Raw genomic sequence first — 22812 nt, forward strand, 5'->3', positions numbered from 1 at the left:
TGGGGAGCGGTGGCAGCAGCATCTCCTGGAGCATTTGCAAGTGGCCTGGCAAAACATGAGAGGATGTGTTATTCTGCTGGGGAGAAGGAGGTTCTGCCTCCTGGCTGAGGTGAGTTTGGAACTCACAGGACTTATTTCTGTCAGGATTGGGCCTTTGGGGCTTTTTAATTTTTTTTTTTTTTTTCTTTTGGCTGTGCTCTGCTCTCTTCTCTTCCTATAAACCCACATCTCACCGAGCCCTGTTCCTGTTCCCACAGCCTGGAGAAGCACATGCTGTCACACAGCGAGGAGAGGGAGTACAAGTGTGACCAGTGCCCCAAAGCTTTTAACTGGAAGTCCAACTTGATCCGTCACCAAATGTCCCACGACAGCGGGAAGCACTACGAGTGTGAGAACTGTGCCAAGGTACAGTGAATTTGTAGGCTGCCTGCACGTCTTGTGCTGCTGGATGCAGGGGAGTGTGGAAGGGGAGGTGCCCCAGGCTGGGATGCAGGAAAACATAGTGCTCCAGAGGGTTTCTCAAGGGTTTTCACTTGTATTTTGAAAAGATATTTTTCTTTCCCTTTTGATTTGGAAACGGCTGTGGAGTCTGAAATGGGCACTGATGGCAGGATGCTGAGCATCCTTGAACTCAGGGCTTGGCTCCTTCAGAGGATTGGTGGGGTATAAGAGGGTCAGTGAGGGGCAGGAACCCCCAGGGGACACAGGGCAGAGGATTCCCTAGGCTGTGTGCCAGCTGCTGGGATCAGAAACTTCAGGACACTACTGCAATACAAATCAAAAATAAGCAATAGCAATGCACCCCAGCTGCACTGAGTACAACTCTCACCTCTAAAGCATCTCCACCACTTCCCAGCAATGGGCTGGGAATGGGGATTATTTGTATGAGATATGGTACTCTGCATTGCTTTTGATCAGATTCCCAAAGCTTGGCCCTTTTGCATGAGGACTTACTTGGTTTTAGGTGGATTTTGCTGCAATAATGGGAATTTCATATTGAGCTGACACTTATAAGGCGTAACCAAGCCCTGGTTTCTAGTTCTGGGTTTTCACACACTCAGGTATCAATATAAAGTATTTCTAATGCAATAATGCTCAGATGTTTCAAGCAGCCACATTTTCACTCATTTTCCATGAAGTCCCTGCCCTCAAATGTGCAATTTCTAATGGCAGAGTCAAGTCAAACGCATCTGCTGCGAAGGGGTTAACGGACCCACGCGATAGTTGTGTGATCCTGGGAAGCTGAGGCCCCTTCCTGCAGGCACAGCTCCCATTGCTGCCCATTAGCGAGGGTTTTAATCTTAGAATGCTCCCAAAAAACAGCTCCAAGGTACGAATTTTAAAAGACTCTTGTAATAACTTCTTGCTTCTTCCGCAGTCAAGTTTCTTGGTTAATCAGTACTCATTTCCTAGCAGGTTTTCACGGACCCCAGCAACCTCCAGAGGCACATTCGTTCCCAGCATGTGGGGGCTCGTGCTCACGCTTGTCCAGAGTGTGGCAAAACCTTTGCCACTTCTTCAGGCCTCAAACAGCATAAACACATCCACAGCAGTGTCAAACCTTTCATATGTAAGTCTCCAACTAAACGTCTTTGGTTGAGTGTTGTTTCTCTTGCCGTCCAGCAGTGCAGTGTGGAAGCAGGAGGTTGTGTTCTGCTCCTCTGAGCTCCCCACCCATGTCACAAGGGCTTTGAGCTGCTGAATGCCTTCTGGGTGATTTGTGATCCAATGCAAGGGGTTATTTCCGTGTGATTTTCCTTTCCAGACAGACACTGTGTGCTGTATAAACGTACCTGTTGTCCCGGGGATGTTTTTCCCGCACAGATGCGAAGCGAGGAGTGGGGTTTAGCCAGAAGGAGCCAGGCCAGGCTCGGTGGCTGCTGCCTCATTGCTCTGCACCATGCTGGGCTGGCTGCTCTCCTCCTGCTTTAGGAGCAGATTTTGGGCTGCAGAATCTCCGCAGCAGATGCCACGACTTTTGCTGGAGTTGGAAAACAAATCTCAGAGGTGATGAGATTCATCTTGCCACCTTCCTTGAGGTTCCTCTGCACGCCTCAAGTTTAAGGACTGAGTTGGGCTGTTAGATCTTCACCAACAGCTTCTCCAGCGATAAAACTTGCCTTGGATGTGAGCCTGGCTCTGTGCTGGGCTTAAATGGGATCCCCAGCACCTCACAGGATGCATTTGCTGCTGAGCCAGACCCTGCTTGGGAAGGGTGCAGGTTGCCTTCCTTTTCACCGGGGAAGCAGCAGGAGAGAATATTTTAAAATATTGTTCTTGTAGTGCTACTCTCCGCCACAGCCTTTTCAGTCACCTGCTGTGACTTGAAAGGTACCTTGACCATCTCCCCTACTTGTCTGCTAAACCTCTTAGTCTTTTGCTGCCCTCAACAATAATTTACCAAAATATCTGCACCACGCCTGTGAAAAGCACTGGCTACAAGCTAATATATTTCCTCAAGAGGAGTATTGGCTTAAACAACTCACTTGTGCATAATCTGTAACCTGCCATTGGGTGAGTAATACTTCTGGTTTGGACTCCTTCAATGAGAAAATGTGTAAAAAGATCCAATATTAAATATCACTAATAATTTTTAAAGCTGATTGCAGATTAAATGGTTACACTTAATTAGAAAACTGACTTCTGGTTAGGTAGGGGCTCCTCAGGTAGGCCTATTGCAACATCCTACACAGAAGTCTCTAAGTGGAACCTCCCATGAATGAAATAATCTCTCGAATGCTTCTTGTTGCTATTTTTCCTGATAAATCAAAACAACAACTGGTATCCCTCACATGTAGTGTGAGGGATGAAACCCCATGGAGCAACCTACGGAAAACAGCCATGCAATTGCAGAACAAAAGGGTTTGGAGACCACATGTTTGGTGGGCTTTGCCGAGCCGTGAGAGGGAGGTAGGGTCACCTAGAGCAGATATCTGCTTTCCCCCAGAAGGCCACACACCATGATTTACTCGTACCAGTCTGTTTATGGCAACTGTCTCTTGTTACAGTGTGCCGCCCAAGCTCGAGTGAAAACTCACCAACACTGAGGTAATTACTCACTGCCTTCGCAAAATCTCCAGCCTCCCCAAATAGAAACCACATGCCATAATAGCCTGAACATATTCTAAATAGTGCTTACAGTAATTTTTTTAATAAGCAGAAAATATGCAAACTTAACTGCTGGCTAATTTGGGGTCCAGAGACAATCACCGTACAGAGTGTGCGTAGGCACAAGGTTAATTTTTTGTAATTTTTGAGCCGGATTGGGGGTTTATGTTAAATTTGGGGTCTGTAGCGCAATCAAAGCTGCAAGGAGGGAAGCTTCTACAAGTTAGTTGCTTAAAAGTATGGCAGTGAGATTTAAAGGGTGTAGTAAGGTGCAACAGCAGGAATCAGACTCAGCCTCTGTTGCTTCCATGCATGGAAACAATTAAAGATGATAACCACCCCCCCATCTACTGAAGTTTAAGTCATGTGATGAAAAGGGGGTAGATCTTATAGCACAAATTTATCTGAGGAGTCCTGGCTGTTGGGAATATCCACGGAGGTGTCACAGTTTAGACACAGTCTCCTCCAGAACCCCTGTGGCGTTGGGTATGCCCATCACTGATGCTGTGATACACCCAGGCTCCAGGTGACAGTCCCCAAGGGCAGGAGCACTCCAGGGATCAAGGCCTTCCACCTGGGCACAGAATTTCTTTGCCAGCCCTTAGAGCCTGTGGATTATATGCAAGAGGTACCTTGAGCAAGCAGCACCTCATTAAATAGTCTTAAATTAACTTCGGTGCTCAAAAAGGTAAATTGTTGGTACAGCTGTTAGTTGTTTGCTGAGATTATAATAATAAATATTTACTTATTTTAATGGCATTGCCATTATTGATTGATTTTAGTTTAAAAGCTGAGATGAAATGCATCTAGTCAATTTATTAATTTACATCTTCCTTAATACCCTGTAAAGATGTCTTAAAATTTTAAGTGCGTATTTTTGCTTTTCTCCAGAGTAGAATATTTCTTGATTAAGTTGGCTTTGGAATATATTAATGGAGAGTAATAGTTTAATAATGTACCACTGATCTTTAAGGGAGAACTTCCCAGATTTTAGGAAGACCTAATCTGTGCCAATACCCCTCTTTTCAGTCCTTTGCCACTCCAGCCAGCGTGATCAAAGCCGTATCTTTAATAAAGCCATGTGAATAAGAAGCAGGACCTCAACACAACCTGGAAGAAGATCAAAAGTTCATAAAACATGTTTTCTTTTTAATTCTACAGTAGCCTATCCTTGGAAATGCATGCATTTGAGATATTTCTTTTTCTGGAAGAATACGTATGGTCTATCCTGCTTTACACAATGGAGAGGAGTAGATTCATAATATCCAGGGTAGAGCTTGTGTGAACCTATGGATGTGACACTCAAGTCACCATTTGGGTCAGTTTAATTTTGGTTTCTGTGATCAACATGATGGGAGCAGGGGGAAATTACTGTGTAAATCCTCAACAGTGAAGGTAAGGGGCCTGATTGTGTACCCTGGAGTGTGGAACAGAAATATTATGCCTGCAATTAGGTTAAAAGTAGGAGAAAATTGCAGAAAAAGCAGAGCTTCATAACTGCAAAAATGAATGATAAATAATTCTATATTGAATAGAAATATGTATCTATGTTTAATAGACAAATTATCTTTTAAAGGGATAAAACCTACTTAACAAGAGAATATCAAGCATTTTCAAGAAACTAGAATAATCTCATCCTTCTTGTCTCCCTTATTTCTTTTCTCTTCCATCTTTCCCCCCCTCTCTGTTTTTCGTTATATTTTTCATTTTTTCTCTCTTCTTTCTTGCCTTTCCTCGTGAATGAAGATTTCCATCAGGAACAGTAACTGATACACAGGAACAAAACCTTCTTCCTGAATTACTGCACTGCAAGTTTCCTGTGTTTGGGCCCGATCCTGCACCCTCTACCCCACGAATTGTCCCGGGGATGTCAACTGTGGGTTGTGAAGAGGGGAAAAAACCCAAAAAAATTGGTGGATGGGGCAGGATCAGGCCTGGGAACAATAGCAGCATTGTTGGTGAGATATGGAGCAGGCTGCTGGAGAGGTAAACAGTTAGGAGATGACAACAAGTGGTGGAGTTTCTCAGGGACAGGGGTTTGGAGGAGCAGGAAGGTTAGCGCGGGCCCCGGTGCGAGTGGAAGTTAGAGGACGTGATTGCAGTTCATGGGAACCAAGAGTGCAGGATGGGATACATTCAATTCAGTTTCCTCTGCAGGCTTAAAATAGAGCCATTGTAAATTATGTCAGGCCGTCTCAAATCATGAAAATGATTGTTAGAAAGGCCTCAGAATACACAATGCGTATTGTTGTGCGGCTTTGATGTGTGAAAGATGAGAGCTTATGATATAACACGAGTTAAATAAAAATAAAACGGCCACATGCTTTTTCCTGTCTGGGGGGGGAAAAGAAAAAAAAAAAAAAGGGATTTATTGCAGAGGGATAGCAGTGCTTGTTGAAAGTGGTGCTGCTTTGTTTTTAAACAATTCTGGAGATGATACTGTTAGAAGCAAGGTAGTGCAGAGGTACAGACAGATTTTGGCATAATGAAGAGCACAAGACACAGCACAGCCTTGGGACTTGCCCGATGCTCCTGCTCATCCAGAGGATGCCAAGAAGGGACATAAAAAGGCACTGGGGAGCAAAGCACTGCCCTCTTCCAAACCCCACTTCTACTTACAGACTCTTAACTTGGTTGCTGCCCCGATTTGCTCCCTGAGGTTTGTAGCAGCCAGAAAATCGGGAGCCTGCAAAATCCTGATTTCCTGAGTGACGTGATTGACTCTGTCGTGTCTCACTCTGCACCTCTGGGACCACTTCCAGCCTCCTGCCGCTGTGGAAGGTTGCTGGAAGCTGAGCTCCAACGTGCACAGTGTCACAGGCTGGATCAGCCCCTGACCTCAAGGTAGATCTGCTCCCCTGTGTGTTCCCAGGCTTTCTCCCAAATGCTGCATTTGTGAGACTGAAATCATTCCCACTCCAGAGGGGTTTGAAAGGGAATTCATCAGGCTTTTACTGAGCATCAGACGTGCAAATAAAGAGAGTTTCATTCTTAAAGGAAAATGTTGTTGAAATGTGGTCCATCATGTCATGTGCAAGAGGAAAATAAGCAATATTAAGACTAGGAAAGTTAAGATACAGAATTTAGAGTTGCAGCATCCCAGGCACCTGCAAGCACTGTATGCATTGCAGGGGTAGAAATGCATTGGACATAAGAGAGTACTAAAGTTTTTCAGGTTCCAGCCTGGACTTCCATGAGATTAAATTTTTCATTAGAGGTGGGAAAAAAAAATATTTGTTACATTTATACTTGGAAATAGGAAATATCTGGTTGTCTCCTCCTTCGCCTCTTTCCTATTCTTGCAGAGTGAAAGCTCTGTGAGGCAGCTTCATCTCTGTCTGGTCCTACAAATATTTATTTTAATGATTCATTTCCACATGGGAATAGTGACATAAATGGATGCCGTTTGAAGACACCTGTGCTCTCACACAGGAGCGCCGTGGGTTCGTGCGGGGTCACAGCACGGGGTGGTGGCTCGTGGGGGGCTCTGGGGGATAATGCAAGCTGGAATAACGTCACTGGAAGTGGAACGCTGTGAAGTGCAAACAGTGAACGAGGAGAGCGTGTCTTTTAGTGATTCCAGACCTTTTCTGCTTGGTTGGAGTGGGTTTTGGTGCTGTCTTCTGACATTTGTCTGCTGGGATGCCTTGTTTTGGAGAGTACAGTTGCTTTTGTACATTTGTGCACCTAGACCTCTCCCTACAGCTTCTTCACTGACATTTGGTGGGTAAAAAATGATGTTTGCACAACTTTGAGGGTGGGGGCAATTACCACAAAGCCTGAGATGTGTTGTTGTTGTTGTTTACATACAGGTGAGGTCTGCCATAAATCCTATACTCAGTTTTCAAACCTTTGTCGTCATAAGCGCATGCATGCTGATTGCAGAACCCAAATCAAGTGCAAAGACTGTGGACAAATGTTCAGCACTACGTCTTCCTTAAATAAACACAGGAGATTTTGTGAGGGCAAGAACCATTTTGCAGCAGGAGGATTTTTTGGCCAAGGCATTTCTCTTCCTGGAAGCCCAGCTATGGATAAAACGTCCATGGTTAATATGAATCATGCAAATCCGGGCCTTGCTGACTATTTTGGAGCCAATAGGCATCCTGCTGGTCTTACCTTTCCAACAGCTCCTGGATTTTCTTTTAGCTTCCCCGGTCTGTTTCCTTCAGGCTTGTACCACAGGCCACCTTTGCTACCTACTAGCTCTCCTGTTAAAGGACTTCCGAGCGCAGATCAGACAAACAAAAGCCAAAGTCCCCTCATGACAAATCCTCAGATACTGCCAGCCACCCAGGATATTTTGAAGGCACTAAATAAACAACCATCAGTAGGGGAGAATAAGCCAGTGGAGCTTCAACCAGAAGGGTCCTCTGAAGAGAGGCCGCATGAGAAACTCAGTGACCAGTCAGAGAGTAGTGACCTTGACCTTGACGATGTCAGTACCCCCAGTGGCAGTGACCTGGAAACCACCTCGGGCTCTGATCTGGAAAGTGACATTGAAAGTGAGAAAGAGAAATTTAAAGAAAATGGTAAAATGTTCAAAGACAAAGTAAGCTCTCTGCAGAGCCTGGCGTCAATAAATAATAAGAAAGACCACAGCAATCATTCCATTTTCTCACCATCCTTAGAGGAGCAGACTGCGGTGTCAGGAGCGGTGAATGATTCTATAAAGGCTATTGCTTCTATTGCTGAAAAGTACTTTGGTTCAACAGGACTTGTGGGGCTGCAAGACAAAAAAGTCGGAGCCTTACCTTACCCTTCCATGTTTCCCCTCCCGTTTTTTCCAGCATTCTCTCAATCAATGTATCCATTTCCTGATAGAGACTTGAGACCGTTACCCTTGAAAGTGGAGCCCCAATCACCCAGTGAAATTAAGAAGATCCCAAAGGGAAGCTCTGAGTCTCCCTTTGACCTCACCATAAAACGTAAGGAGGAGAAGCCACTCACTCCCATCCCCTCAAAGCCAGCAGCCCCCTCTGCATCCAGCCAGGACCAGCCGCTGGATCTCAGCATGGGCAGCCGAAGCCGAGCCAGCAGCACAAAACAAGCCGAGCCTCGGAAGAACCACGTCTTTGGAGAGAAGAAAGGAGGAGACCTCGAGCAAAGGAAAGCTTCGGAGTCCTCTTTGCAGCACGCCAGGCCCACCCCGTTCTTTATGGATCCCATATACAGGTAAAGGGCTCTCCGCTGCCTGTCAGCATCCCTTGGTGCGGGCAGCCAGGGCTGCCACCCCGTCCCCCTCCCGGTGTCCCTGGAGGTGCCATTGCACTGCCAGGGCGTGGGGGGCCCAGGCCACATGCTGACCTGTGCATCCCTCCTCTCACCCCAGCTGCTCCAGGTGAGGCATGGGACTGGCAATGCTGCAATTAGCAAGCCCTCGTTGCCATGAGTCGTTAGTTTAACCTGCATAGCTTGGCATGCAGAGGTTGAATATATTCCCTTGCCCATAAACGAGTTGGCATTAGTATTGAATGTTTATTTATTTGATGTGTGTCTGATGTCACTGGTTTGCCTGAAATTCATTTTCTTCCAGAGCGCTGCCTGCTCTGGCTTCCCCTGGAGATGACAGTGCCTCTCCCCAGGGTACCCCTTGTACTCCACTTTGCCAGCTCCTCTTGAATTCAAGAGGAGTTTCTCACAAGTACAACAAAGAAACACATTGGCCCTAAGGTGTATTAAAAGTACAGAAACTGGAATGATTTCTGCTCTTTTTTTACCATTATTTGAGTACTGGGTCGATTTCTTCAGACATTTCATTCATAGAACTGAAGGCACAGCATTGCTGTGTGTACAGAGTAGGCTCCTTAGTCACAGAATCATCACAGAAAGGCTTGGGTTGGAAGGGGCCTTAAAGCTCATCTCATTCCAACCCCCTGCCAAGGTCAGGGACGCCTTCCACTCCAGCAGGCTGTGCAGATCCCCATCCATAGTCTACCTTGTGAAATCAATGGGAGCCTCATTGTTGGCTTTGAAAGGTGCACGCTGTCAGTGAGATGAGATTTTAAAAACCAGCGGTAAAATCCAGATCTCCTGGTGTTTCCCAGCAGAACTGAGGTGGATCTCACTGGGATGTGAATTTCACCTGCATCCTGTGTGTGTCAGCCCCCCTGTGCCCTTTCTGCTCTTATATTTGCAACGAGTCAAAGTCATGCATCTAAATTAGTTTAGAGAAATATTAGCCATAAAAATATTTGTCTGTTATATAAATGACTGATTTTACAGCCTCTTGTTGAAAAAGAAAGGATACTGCCATAAATTATGTTAATTTATTGCTCTGTCTGAAAAGAAATGCTGTGGGCAAAGTTTTTGGAGAGTGCTGGTGCATAAGACAAGTCTGCATTATGAAGAAACAGGATATGATGCTATTTACTGAGATGGTTTTATTCATGCCAGATTGATATCTGTGTTTGACCATAAGTTTTCTTTGCGTCATATTAACTTAAAATGCCTGAAGCAGCGGAAATAATGATCCGTGTTTTATGGCCCTGCATTACCAACTAATTAAATTGCATTGCAAACTCCCCTGCCCAGGGCAGAGGGGTTGGAACTAGATGATCTTTAGGGTTCCCTCCAACCAAAACCATTCTGTGAGCCTAAATTTCTATGATTTGAATGAAATCTGTACTAATTCTGGCAGCACAGCACGAGGCCAGTTATTACTGAGCCTCCCTTTGCCATGAGTTACACCTCTATGTGTGGACAACACGATTCATCCATGAAACCACACACATTGGTAACAGAAAAAGCAAAATCCTCAGATTTCCACTCTTGTTTCTCAATTATCCATGCTGGGTTTTGCTGTCACGTCTGCATTGCAGGATTTGTTGCTGGCACCTCAGATTCAGTGTGTCCCTACAAGCCCACCTTTCTCGCCCTGCTTGCCCGTGGCTGTGCACAGGGAAGGTTTCCAGGGTGGTGGCTGTGGTGTCCTGTGTGGACAGGTGGCAAGGGATCCATTGCTCAAGGCTTTGTTGCCTCTAATTCTTCTCTTAGTGCAGAGTGTGCTCAATTCCCTTATTTCTTTATAGAAGTGCTTGGTAGTTAGTCATCAGTTGCTATTATAATGGTTATCAATCTTTTGAAATGGGATTATTCCCTGTATAAATGGTATAATCTACTTTAAAGGTGATTCCCAGCCACACCCTGGCAGTCATGAGCTGTGTGTGGGAATCAAGACTTGAGTGTCCTCCCTTATCTCTTATTGTTATCTCCTAGAAACAAATTGCTTGACGTGTAATTGCCTGTTTTAAACCTGAGTAGCTGTATGATTGTTAATACCTGAGACTGATTCATCACAAGCAAATCTAATTTTAACATTTACAGAGTAGAAAAAAGAAAGCTAACTGACCCACTGGAAGCTTTAAAAGAGAAATACTTGAGACCTTCCCCGGGATTCTTGTTTCATCCACAAGTAAGTATTTTGGGAATTTTGATGTTGTAAACAAGCCTGTTGATGCTTCAAAGCAGGTGCAGAGAAATGAATGCAGTCTTAGTCATTTTTGGATTTCCTAAAGCACACAGTTTTTGCTGGACCATTGTGGTGGAAAAGCGTAAGCATTGTTCTGAGCTTCTTGATGTTTTGCAGATGAAACAACATGTTTTGATTGTAGAGGAAGCCTGATTCGAACTGAATGTGTCTTTTAGAACCATTTTCCTCCAAAACCATACCGTAGCTACCAACATTTGCAGCCACTCGTGTCATCAGCACTCTCCTGTGCTCTGGGCAAGGAGAGTCAGAATTGACTATGAGGAGTGGATGCAGATTCTCTGTAAGGCCAGCAAAGCTGAGCATCCACTTTAGAAGGGATTTTATTTTAAGGACTCTCATAAAAGAGGGAAAACTTTCCACCTGATGTTTCCAAGCCTCACAGTGCAAATGCTCCACGGTTTCTTTGGTAGCTGCTGTGGGCTGCAGTGTGTGCAGTGTGTGTAGGATCCCTGCTCCTCCATTCCTGAAGAGAGACTATGAGGGCTGCTGGTTTGTTCACAGACCACAATCCTGGATGGAAAAACATTCAGGAGGGTGTCCCAAAACAGTTCAACAACTGTGATGTGTTTGTGGTATAGGAAGAGGATCTGTGTGCAAACTATACATTGCTTTTCTTCACCAGCACCACACCCTCATTTTGTCTTCCTCCTCCTAGCTCAATGAGATTTTGCTAAAAATCTTGGTTAAATCTTACACCTGAATAAAATCCTTTGGGGAATTTACAGCTTTGAACTCCTCGCTGCCTGTGGGCTGCTTCATCTTAGTAATAACACCCTCTGCACATCCTGTATTTTAAGCACACGACCATGAGCTGCTCTCTGCTATTGCGCCTTTTTTTTTTTTTTTTTTTTTTCCCCTAGTGAAGTCCTGAATTGTTGTGTCCTAACTTGCATGGAGTATATTCTGATAATACAGCACTTCTGCAGAACTGGGAAGAGCAGCTGATAGCATATATGGTTGCAGATGCACAAAAACACCCCTTTCCAATTTCAATGTCTGGACAAAGTGCTGGATCCAAGTATTAAAGTGTTTAGTAGTATTTACATGCCATAAGTATTTATGGCATTATGTAAGTATTTATAAGCATTAAATAGGAATTTAAGGTGTATTAAAATCACTGAGAATTTATGTGCAAGGTTTAATAGCAGCTTAACACCTCCTGCTGAGTTACCTTAAGTAAGGTAAATCTGCCCAACTGGCAAAACAAGTGAAAATTCCCCTTTAGTGGCAGATACTGCTAATGCACAAATACACAAAGGACCTCAATCTGCTTTTTGTCCCTGCTGTTGCTCCCCATCAAGTCAGTGATTCTGTTAGAGCAGCTAAGGAGCTGTAAATGATGAGTGAATTATTTAAATGAGAGCATTTCAGATACTGCATTGATGCAGAAGGCAGGATTATTTTGCTTAGTGCTGTCGGGCCGTTCAGAAGCTGTGGCTCAGAGTGGTTCAGTGATGTTGGATTTGGGGGTTCCGAAGGTGTTGCTGCAGGTTGGGCTGATGCCAGTGGTAGGTGGGGTGGTCACTGGGTGGGAAAGGGGCTGCTGGGGTAAAAGTCACTGTTTGGAGTTTGGCTGTGGTGAGCAGCAAAGAAGTTGGATGTTTGTGTAGCGTTGTGTGACTGAATTACCTGGGGAGCTGGGAGTCAGGCGAGGATGTGTGGGTGAAATGGAGACATCGGGCATTTCCCTGTTAATGGGAATGATGCCAGGCTTCCACCCTTCGTGTTTTGTCCCAGGGAGTTGGTTGAACCTCGTGTTGGTGCCCGAGGAAAGTCCCGGGTGCTGTCACAGTGTCACAGGTGCCACCTCCCCATGGCAAGGACACCCCACGGCAGGAGGGAGGGCAGAACCCCCTGCTCCCCATTTCTCACTGTGCAACAGAATAAAAACTCCATGGCAAAGCCTGGCTTTGGTTTTATCACTTACCTGAGCGAGAGGGATAAGGTCTTTAACTTGGTGTGAGCTGGGTGGATGCAGAGGTCAGGAGTGTAACAGGCACTAAGGAACATTGTTAAAAGGAAACCAAACCGCCAGCACATGTCCCGTCAAAAAAGTAAACGTCAAAATGCTTTCTTGCAAACTTTAATAGAACAGAAAGGCAGAATCTGGGCTTGGTATTTATAGAGGGCTGGGGAACGGCTTCCAGAAAAGCTGTTTTTCCTTTATAGTCCTGTTCACCCCTGTAAAAGTACAGGTGGGGAGTGCTCTGCAAGTTTTCATTTTCTGCTAGAAGGATTTAAAATATTTACAGACTTATTGTTCATGTCCTAAAAGCTTGTGGTTTTGTTGTTGAATTTATTCCTGAAAATTGCCATCTCAGGGACCAAGAATTTATTATTTCTTAACTGGCTAATACGACAGCAAACAGATGGATCTTTCAAATAGGTTTCTGAAATAGAACTTACAGATGTAAACCCTGAAATCTGTTTCCTATCCCTGGCTGGGCAAAATAACTTCCCTTGCCCAAAAACTGTGAAAATTAGATAATTTAATGGCATTTCACAATAATTTGCCAATTAGATAATTTAATGGCAATTCACAATAATTCACAACAATTACAAGAATTGTATTTTTTAGGAAGAGAACACCCCTCTCCAACAAATGATTCAGAAGAACATTTTAATTAGTATCTTTGAATAAAATCTTAGTAAGTAGATTGGTTGCAATAAGGATTCCAATGCAGGAATAATGTGTTGTTTTTGTTTCAATTTTGCTCCCAGTTCCAATTGCCTGATCAAAGAATCTGGGTAAGTTCATTGCTTATATTTTTGATTTAATCACTGTGAAATAAATTGCGTAAGAAGAATATAATATGAAAGATAACTTACCTCTCAATTATGGAGCATGCCACTCTTTCCTACAGGGTCTTGCAGATGAGCAGATAAATATGCTCTAATGTCAAATCGGCTTTATTTTTATGTACCTGATCCTGCTGATTTTGTTTGGTGAAGGCAATGGGAACTTTACCTAAGTGAGGGTTGCAGAATGCAGTCTTTGTTTATATGTGACTGAAATTGTTCCAAGCCATTTTCCTTCAGAGATTGCAGTGAAATTTTGAAGCTGAAATCTTGTTAGATTGCAATAGTTAATAAATATTTAATCTGCATTAAAATACAGAGCCTCAGAGGATTAAATAGAGAGAGGTTTCTCTCTCATTTGACTTTGGTGGGAGTTAGTCACTTTAACAGTCACTTTAATAGTTTTGAAATTTTGAGCCTAGCTGCTCATTGCAGTGTTTAAAGTAGAAATAAAACACCCATTTATTTGCTGTGTTTAGCTCAAATTTGCCCGCTGTGTATACTTACATCATCCTCCTTACACGAACAAGAATTGTTCTTTTAGTGCATTATGGGATAAATTTGGGCTTTCTCTTCTATTTTTATAAAACCTCATTTTAAATACATCTAAATTGTTCACAAGAAGAAGAAAAAAAAGAGAACCACAGCAACTGCTTTTGCAGATGCAGCTCTAAAAATGCCGTGTTCTGCTCTCACACTGCTGGCTCCTCAGCTGCAGTGCCGAACCCATAGATGCTTGTCCCAGATTTTCCCAAACTCTGGGCTTTGGAGGGGAGAGCTGGAGCCAGGAGGCAGGGCTGGGGTCCTGACTCACTGCTGCTCATCGCTCTCACTGCAGCCTGGACTCACTTCACCAGGCAAAGCCAGGATTCTGCAAAGCCAGGGCTGAGATCTTCTTGTGCTCCTGTGCACGTGCGTCCCTGCACAGAGGTGCTGCCCCTGCAGATGGGCTCTGAGCCCTGACCTCTGCCCCGTGCCCTCCTTGGCACGCTCCTAGAGCGGTGCTGGACCTTTGCTTTGTGTGCACACGTAGATTTTAATCCCACTTTCTTCCTGGGAAGAGCTGTTTTATGCAGCTGCAAAGATGCTCTGGGAGCCTGAGCTGGAAGGAGCTGAGCTGGAAGGACTCCTAAGAGCACCCAGAAGTGCTGCAGGAGCTCAGCAAGCAGGAGGTGAGGTTAGATGCCAGACTTGGAGAGCACAGGAGGTGGTTCCCAAATATTTTCTCTGGGAAATTTGTTGTAGGACATGAAGGGGCCGTAATAGGATTTCTGATTTGGCCCAGGCACCCTTAAGCCTCTGCTCTCAGAAAAGTGGCTCTGCTTCAGCAGGTCTGGAAAGTGGAAAAACCCAGTGCAGTCTGTTTCTTCTGTGTGATTTTCTTGACTTTGGCTTAGTCCTCAAATTTCCATCATTCTGCTCCTTTCTCCTGGCTGTGCTCATGCTTTGAGCAGCTCCAGCAGAAATAGGTGTTTACAACATGAAGTGACTGAGCACGATGCTGATTCATGGATGAATCTCCATCATGAGAGATTTGGTTATGTCACACAGGCCTTTCCATCTCAATTCCCAGTTGCATATGCCACATATTTCAAGATGATTTGAGATTGTTTTTTCATTGTTTGGCAGGAGCCCTATGGTGCAAATCAATGGACAGCACCCTCTTTTGAATGGATCAGGATTAATTTGATCTATTTATGCCATTTTGGTCCCTTCAGGAGAAGGTTGCTCTAAGGAGGTTCTGTAATTTTAGGCAGACAATATTTGCTTTATGAAGAACCATTGTAAATAATTAAAACAATTTTACAAATAAAGGAAAAGGAATTTGGTGAGTGCCTTTACAAAGCTTATATTTTCTTGGGCTTATTTTTAGGGCAATGATCCATTCTGTTAACTGAGCTTAATCCCCACCAACTGCATTCATACAAATCCAGTTATTCTGGAACCACACTGCACATCAGCAGGAGTTTCTTGCTACTGCTTCATAAAGTTCAGCCATGTGTGATAGGTCTCTTGAACGTGAATATAACTCAGCCAAGTTCCAGGCCTGGCTGTCCAAATACACGCAGTTTCAAGACAACACGATTCACAAATTGCAGATTTTAGAGGCAACTCTATAGCTTCAGCTGGGGGAGGGAGAAATCTTGAGCTTTAGCAGTTGGATTTTGAAGAGTTCCCCAAATAACAGTAGTAAAAATAGAAAGCAAACACTTGAACAGTTTTTTTTCCCATGAGGTCCGGCCATAAAGTCAGTTGTTTTTGTGATAGCAGCAATGAAGGAGTCACGTTTGTCAAACATGAGGTCATGTATTTCATGACATTGTCTGCGAGATTATTTCATATCATCAGGTTCTTCTTAAAAAGCAGCAACAGCAAACTTTCACTTTATTTATGCCACTTTTTCTTGGGTTGGTTAATAAATTTTAAGACAAATGTTCAAGGCCCCTGCTGATGATATCTTGCCTGCTGAAATGTTTATAAATACTTGTTTTAGCCGATTATGGTAATGTCTGCATTTTTGAGTTGGAGCTGGGGAATTGTGACTGCACATTAGTTTGCGTCAGTCGGAGGTTAATAGCCTCTCAGGGAGGTGGGGGAAAGCTGCTTCCTTTTCCAGACATCTGGACACAGATAGAATCAACAACTCTTATATATGTAAATCAAAAGTTACTGTTCTATATAAAACGCTGTCATTCACTGATGGCAGATTAGGAGCGCACGTGACTTGTCCGTAAGGCAATAGCTGTATGTAAAATATGTAACAGGATCTTCTCCCCCTCCTGCCTCCTCGGAGAGCTTTCTCCATGGCAATTCCACTAATCCAATCCTTCGGGTCAAGCAGTGTTTCCCCCCCTGTGCCCCATTCAGTGATCACCACAGCCCCCGGGTGTTGGGTTGGGGTGCAGAACCCCCTGAAAGCACAGCTGGTGGCTTTAGCCACACACCTGCCTCCCTGGTGGTCCCACGGACCATCCCTGGAGAGGAGAGGTGACCATGAGCCCCCACCCAAACCCCCAGGACAGACACTCTCACCAGCACCTCTCTCTCCGGGGCTTTGGTGGATGGAGTAGCAGCATCTCCATGGCCAACACAACTCCTGTGGAGGCAGGTCTTGCTTTGCCATCAGTGCTAACGGTGTTTGGAAGGAAGAAGAGCTACTTCAGGTGTGTTTCAGATGGAAGAGTGGGTTTCATTGTGGAGGAAGGAAAGCCATCTCCTGGGTAAATATTTAGTCGTTAAAAAAAGAAGGGAGGAAAGGGTAAGGACAAAATAGTGGTTCTTACAGTCATTGAAGATTACCAGTGGGTCCACCTTGGGGTGTCACTGAACTGTGGCGTGTGTCTGTAAATGACACAGGAACAGGGGTGAGCAGGCAGAGTTTGTGACTGTTAACTGCCGGTAGCCAAATCCAGAACTGGCTATGAAGATTTTGCAGAAGATTCAGAGAAAGCTGAGTCACCAGCATTAAAACAGCAATAAAAGTCAATGTCGGTAAATACCCACTAATATAAGGGGAAAGTGTGACTTTTAACTCCTGTCATTCAGGAAAAAAAGACCTTGAAGTTGGTAGTCTTATGAAAATATCACCTGAGTGCTTAGCAGAAAGGAGTTGAAAACATTATTGTGTTACACTGCCTTCAGGTCTTGAATACAGCAAAAGTTCCTCTCGAAAAGGGCATAGTAGAATTAGAAAAGATGCAGAAAAGTGCAACAGTGATGATCACGGGTAGGGAACAGCTTCCATTCAAAAAGAGACCGAGTACATTTTGATTTTTTCATCTGGGAAAAAAATGCCTGAGGGAGCTGTGCCCCAGCTCCGTGAGCCCGTGAATGGTGAGCAGAACCTGAATGAGAAATGGTTATTCATTAGTGATAACAATACCCCAAATAAAACCCCGCTAAAAAAACATCAGGCAAAATGCTTAGAAGGAACAAAAGGCAGTATCTTTTCATATGCACCTAATTAAATTGGTGAACTCTCCTTGACAGAGATGTAAACGAGTTTGAAAAGGTTTAGCCAAGTGAATGGGAGCAGCGGCTGATGGCTGTCCAATGTTGTAGCAGAGATGCAGCCCCCAGTTAATGCTCTTGCACCTCCCTGTGCTGGTGTGTGGCAGTGGCAGATCTGTCCCTTGCCCACCCCCTTCGTGTCCCCTGGAGCCCCTGCCTTGGCACCGAGTACCAGCTTCCAAAAGCTCACGTCGCGGGTCTGGAATTCCTGCTTGATTTTGGCATCTGAATTAGTCCTCAGTGCAAAACCTGGATTTCTTCCTGCTCACCTGGTATTTTGCAAGTCGACCGGTGAGCAGGGGCTGTCTGCCTGCGCTGAGGGTGATGGACAGCGTGTTGTGTGTCAGGGCTGCTGGATTTCATGAGCTGTAATATGCCCCCACAGGCCAGGAACCCATCTCATGATTGGGATTTGCATCTTGAAGGCTCTGAGCACCAACACACTCCAGGGCTTCTTAAGAAAATGCCCCAATTCTGGTTCTTGGGAGCCCTAACTCCAGCAGATAGTACCAGCTATAATTATCCTGCTAGCAGTGGAGTGATAGTGCCTTGGATCAGCAAAACCATGGGGCTGAACACTTCCCATTGGTGCTGGTGCTGTTCTTGAAAAACATAAATCATACCAGGTCACCACATAAGTCAGGCTTTAAAAAAACCAAAACAACTAAGCAGCAAAACAGCAAGCACAATAGTCATTCCTATGGTGAGAAACATATTTTTAGAAAGCGAGTAATACTTTAAAATAATTGGAAGTGCTCGTGTTTCCTCTGGATGAGGGATTTAAGATTAGGTGCTGATTTCATACCTATTTTGGGACTGGTGTAATCTTGGAGGCAGTGTTAGAGGTAGAGCTGGTCTGCGTTGCTGTATGTGAAACAGGAGTCTGTCTCAGTTTCTACTCTGCAAAATCTTGGAAATAAGAACTAAAACAAAAATCAGCATGACTAAGCCATTTTAAATGTAAAGAGGAAAATAGTTGCTTTAATATATTACTGGCGGGGACCATGCACATGAGAAATTGAGATCCAAAAATGATTTAAACCCACTAGATAATGAAATGGACTTGAATATTAAATATACATAAATAAAACATTTATTACACTTCTCAGTACCCTTATTATTCTTCACCATAAATATGTGATATCATAACCCATGCACTGTCTTGTCATTGCTAATCAGCCTGAAGGCCAAAGGGCATTTTTCATTCCAACCATTTATTTTCAGCACTTTTAAAGTAGATGAGAGAAATTTTGTGGGGAACAATTAGAAGGAATTAAAGGCAGTGGAACGACTATTTTAAAAGCTTTAAGAATCAATTCCAACTAGGAGGAGAAGATGAAGTCATATAAAAAGAAATATATGGTAATGTTGAGGTGTATGGGTTGATAATGACATCTCGGTGCCGAGATAGAATTACCTCCTCTCCCAGCAGCATCATCATTACATATCTCATGCCTGTGATCAGTACATGTCAAAATCCTTCATATTGACAAATGTGCTGTCCACTTGCATCTGTGGAGAATGTTTTAGCAGCTGAGTGATTATGAATCAAACCCCAGAGCTTACAGCCCTTACTGCCTCCCAATGCTTTCACATTTGTTGCCTGACAAGTAAATGTATCTTGACTTCCCTCTGAGATTTTTTATTTTTTCCACCGTGTTTGATGAAAGACATTTGGCAAATTGGCAGTGGTACCCTGTACGTTGCAATTTGTACTCAGCATTAGGAATCTGAGCATGAAATGAGAGGGCAGGCTACAGGCTAAAGGGAAAAAAAACAACCCAGCCCAAAAAGCAGAGCTAACCAGCATGGAAATAGTCATGCCGGGAGACAACCATGTAATTCTGCCAATGAAAATAAAATTAAATAAACCTGCAAAAATGCCCAGTTCTTCCAATTAAAATTTCAGTTTTCCAACAATCAGAGGAACCTTTTATGGATTTTGAAGAACAGTCTGTGGAGGTGTTCCAGCTGAGAAGGGTTCAACATCTTGTCTTTCATATAATTTCCTTCTTCATTACAAGCAAGATCTTGCACAGGGCTCATGCTGTGGGTTTTGCGCTCTGTAGGTGTGGCTTTCTTTTTCTTCATTTGTTTGTGGTGCTGTGGGGAGGTGGATGGTTATTCTCACCTGTCAGTAGGCTCAGCAGCATTCTTGAACTCTTCAAGTGGCAATTTTTCAGGTTTCGGAGGAGCTTTTTGTGGTCTGTTCCAGACACCTTAAAGGAAGCTGTTCTCCAGAAATTATTTAATCCCCACTCCCTACAAATTACAGACAGCTAATCAAGAGTGGAGCCATCCCAAAGCACACAGGAGTTACAGGCAACTAAAGGCAGAGCAAGAATATTAAGAGGTGGAAAAAATAGCACAGACATCTAACAGGCAATGTCAATATAGATAATCAAACCCTCTAAAGTTTCATTTCTTCTGTGTTTATCTAATCATCCTTGGCTGTGATGGCCTAGAACACTGGACTGGATGGTTGGATGTGGCTGGAACATTGACGGAGCCTCTTTGGATCCGAATTGTTGCAGCCCTTGCATTGAGCTGGAGTGTTCATAAGGTTTCCTCTGCAATATGTGTCCTCTGCAAGTCCTTAAAAAAATAAATTAGAAATTCAGTTATTATTTCTGTTCATTTGATAATAAATATTCAATGATTTCTGTAGATGGCATGCATAGACTTTTAGGCACACAACCACAGAGCATGACTGCGAAACCTGAAATTTAATAGGGCCTGGGGCTTAAAAAGAGGAAGAAATGAGCACTGTCTGATTATCATGGCCCATAATTTTCGAGACTGCAGCTCTGCACTGACTTTTTTTTCCCCTTTTCTTCTTTCACTTGTCAGTCGATGCTCTCTGCGTGTCGGGTTCCCGGTGGGGGCAGAAAGCCGAGGGGATAATTTACCTTGGTGGGCTCTGTGCTCTCTTCCCGCTGCAGGTGTCAGCTATAGAGAACATGGCCGAGAAGCTGGAGAGCTTCAGCGCCCTGAAGCCGGAGGCCAGCGAGCTGATCCAGTCGGTGCCGTCCATGTTCAACTTCCGCGCGCCGCCCAGCGCCCTCCCCGAGACGCTGCTGCGCAAGGGCAAGGAGCGCTACACCTGCAGGTAGCCCCGGGACACCTCCCCACGCCCCCCTGCTCTGACATCCAGGGGGTCTCTCAGGCCTCTCCGTGCCCAGCAGGGAAAGCGTTTTCCTTTGGGGTTCCTGGCCTGGGTCAGGAATGGTGTGGCCAGCAGGAGCAGGGAGGTCATTCTGCCCCTGTACTCAGCACTGCGGAGGTCGCACCTCGAGTGCTGTGTCCAGTTCTGGGCCCTCGGTTTAGGATGGACATTGAGTGCTGTGTCCAGCTCTGTCCTCTCAGTTTAGGATGGACACTGAGTGCTGTGTCCAGTTCTGGGCCCTCGGTTTAGGAAGAACGTTGAGATGCTTGAGCGTGTCCAGAGGAGGCAACGAGGCTTGGAACACAAACCCTGTGAGGAATGGCTGAGGGATCTGGAGTTGTTCAGCCTGGAGAAAAGGACACTCAGAGGTGACCTTATCACTCTCCACAAGTCCCTGAAAGGTGGCTGTAAAGTTGTAGTCAGGTGGGGTTGGTCTCTTTCTCCTTGATTCCTTGGAGTGGCTACCTAGAACAGAGACTAGACAAGACTAAGAGAATAAGAGAAGCTATTTATTAAAGGCCTTCAATAAATGCACTTTTGGCAATCAGAAGCCTCCCAGAGGCTACACGCAAGACAGACGATGGTCAGTTTTTCAGACAGTTGTAAGATTGGTCCATTTACATATCATGGGTTAATCCTCCAGTTACAGTTTCAGGTAATGAAGTAATTTACTCCAACTTTGCCCCTCCACATTCACTGTTTACATCTCTTGAGGTGTGACGTATCCTTGAGTAAGGTATCCTTGAGTTTCAGGACCAGAGAGGAATTGTTTTGTCTGACCAAAATGTGAAGACAGTAGCTAACAATCCATATGGAGTTTTAGTTATACACTAAAGCACTACAGGATTTGAAAAGTATAAAAATTAATCCTAAGGCATCACCCTGTATCACAGCAGTTTGATAAATGAGGTGGAAACTGTAATATAAACAATTCTTTTTTTCCCAAGTTTTCTCATCACTTTCATATATAAAAGTGTGCTTTCATTATTGATTTTTTTGATCGTGAACTACAGACGTGTTTTCTCTCGGGCTTTTGGTTTTAATATCCAAAGGGATCAGTGATAAAATACATGACTTATTAGGACTTGTGTGTACGGACTTAAAAAAAAAACCCACAATGAAGATAGTCATTGAATGTGCACCCAAAATGAAAGGGAGCTTTGTCAAGGAGAGTGGAATTAGCTGTGTGGGTATTTTGAAGGCTTATACATCACGTTGTGAAAAAATAAATGGGATGTTAAAAGTGAAGGGATGCAATCTTCAAAGTCGTCGCGTGGAGCAGCCACCACCCTCTTTCCCTTAAGAGAGTGCTGTGTGTGCTCTGCCCCCGTGCAAAAATGGGCTCAATATCCTCAACAGAATGGGCCAATTATAAACTGAATATTAATATGGTACTTGAACGAAGGGGGAGAACTCCCGATAATTTTATTTTTTTTGCCATTATTTTTCCTGTGACATATTATCGAGTTTGGAGAATGGTTTTTAAATTGCACTGTTGAGGTCTCTATATCATCTCCAGAATGTGCAGGCGTTTGACACTGGCATATCGGTTTATCTGATCTTTTTGAAAACATGTCACCTTCTTTCAAGACGTGTTGTTATAGAAACATACCTTGATGGATTAGGTCTTTGAGTCTTGTCTGCTCTGATCCTATTCAATGCACAGAACGGTGTCACGTTTGCTGACACGTAGAATTGGTTGAAAGGTTTGAAATTTGCTTGCACAGAGGCAGAAATCCAAGGCTTTAATAACAGATTCTCTTGATTCCAAATCTGAATGAGGCTGATAATCACCCAGTGTGCTTAGAACCTTGGGGTGATCTTTAAAAGAGGTTTTTCATATAACCCTTGCTTCTGCACAAGCAGAACTGGTTGGTGCCAGCAGTTCCAGTCCCACTCTGGTGTGTGTGTCGATCCCGAACATTTGCTGAATGATTTTATTGAGGTGTTGTTGCACCAAAGCAAAGCCAGTGGGACCATATCCTGATGATGGTTCCATTTGGGCCGTGCATCCAGTGCAGCTCAAACTGGGAAGAAGCTGCTGAAGGTTGTGTTGTCTTATCAAACATTTTCTTATCGCAGATACTGTGGCAAGATTTTCCCGAGATCTGCAAACCTGACCCGTCACCTGAGGACACACACTGGAGAGCAGCCCTATAGGTACCACACCCCTCACCCCTGTCTGTGCTGTGGCTGGGCTTTGGGGTCCCTTCCAATGCAGACATTTTCTGTGGAT

General features: G+C 44.3%; 1 protein-coding gene across 4 annotated transcripts in view; it reads left to right on the forward strand.

Moving 5' to 3' along the window:
- Nucleotides 1–22812, forward strand: part of MECOM (MDS1 and EVI1 complex locus) — a 327125-nt gene that overhangs the window by 294903 nt on the left and 9410 nt on the right. The window contains exons 6-12 of one of the 4 annotated variants that reach the window (XM_040074074.2): nucleotides 258–405; nucleotides 1414–1570; nucleotides 7899–8283; nucleotides 10435–10522; nucleotides 13322–13348; nucleotides 20353–20519; nucleotides 22659–22736. In XM_040074074.2, the coding sequence (XP_039930008.1) occupies nucleotides 258–405; nucleotides 1414–1570; nucleotides 7899–8283; nucleotides 10435–10522; nucleotides 13322–13348; nucleotides 20353–20519; nucleotides 22659–22736 (1050 nt within the window). Of the gene's footprint in view, nucleotides 1–257; nucleotides 406–1413; nucleotides 1571–6920; nucleotides 8284–10434; nucleotides 10523–13321; nucleotides 13349–20352; nucleotides 20520–22658; nucleotides 22737–22812 lie in introns of all 4 variants that reach the window. The other 3 variants (XM_040074073.2, XM_040074068.2, XM_040074072.2) reach the window with 3 other exon arrangements.

The sequence above is a fragment of the Hirundo rustica genome, chromosome 10, assembly GCF_015227805.2.
Source record: "Hirundo rustica isolate bHirRus1 chromosome 10, bHirRus1.pri.v3, whole genome shotgun sequence".
Classification (NCBI taxonomy): Eukaryota; Metazoa; Chordata; class Aves; order Passeriformes; family Hirundinidae; genus Hirundo; species Hirundo rustica.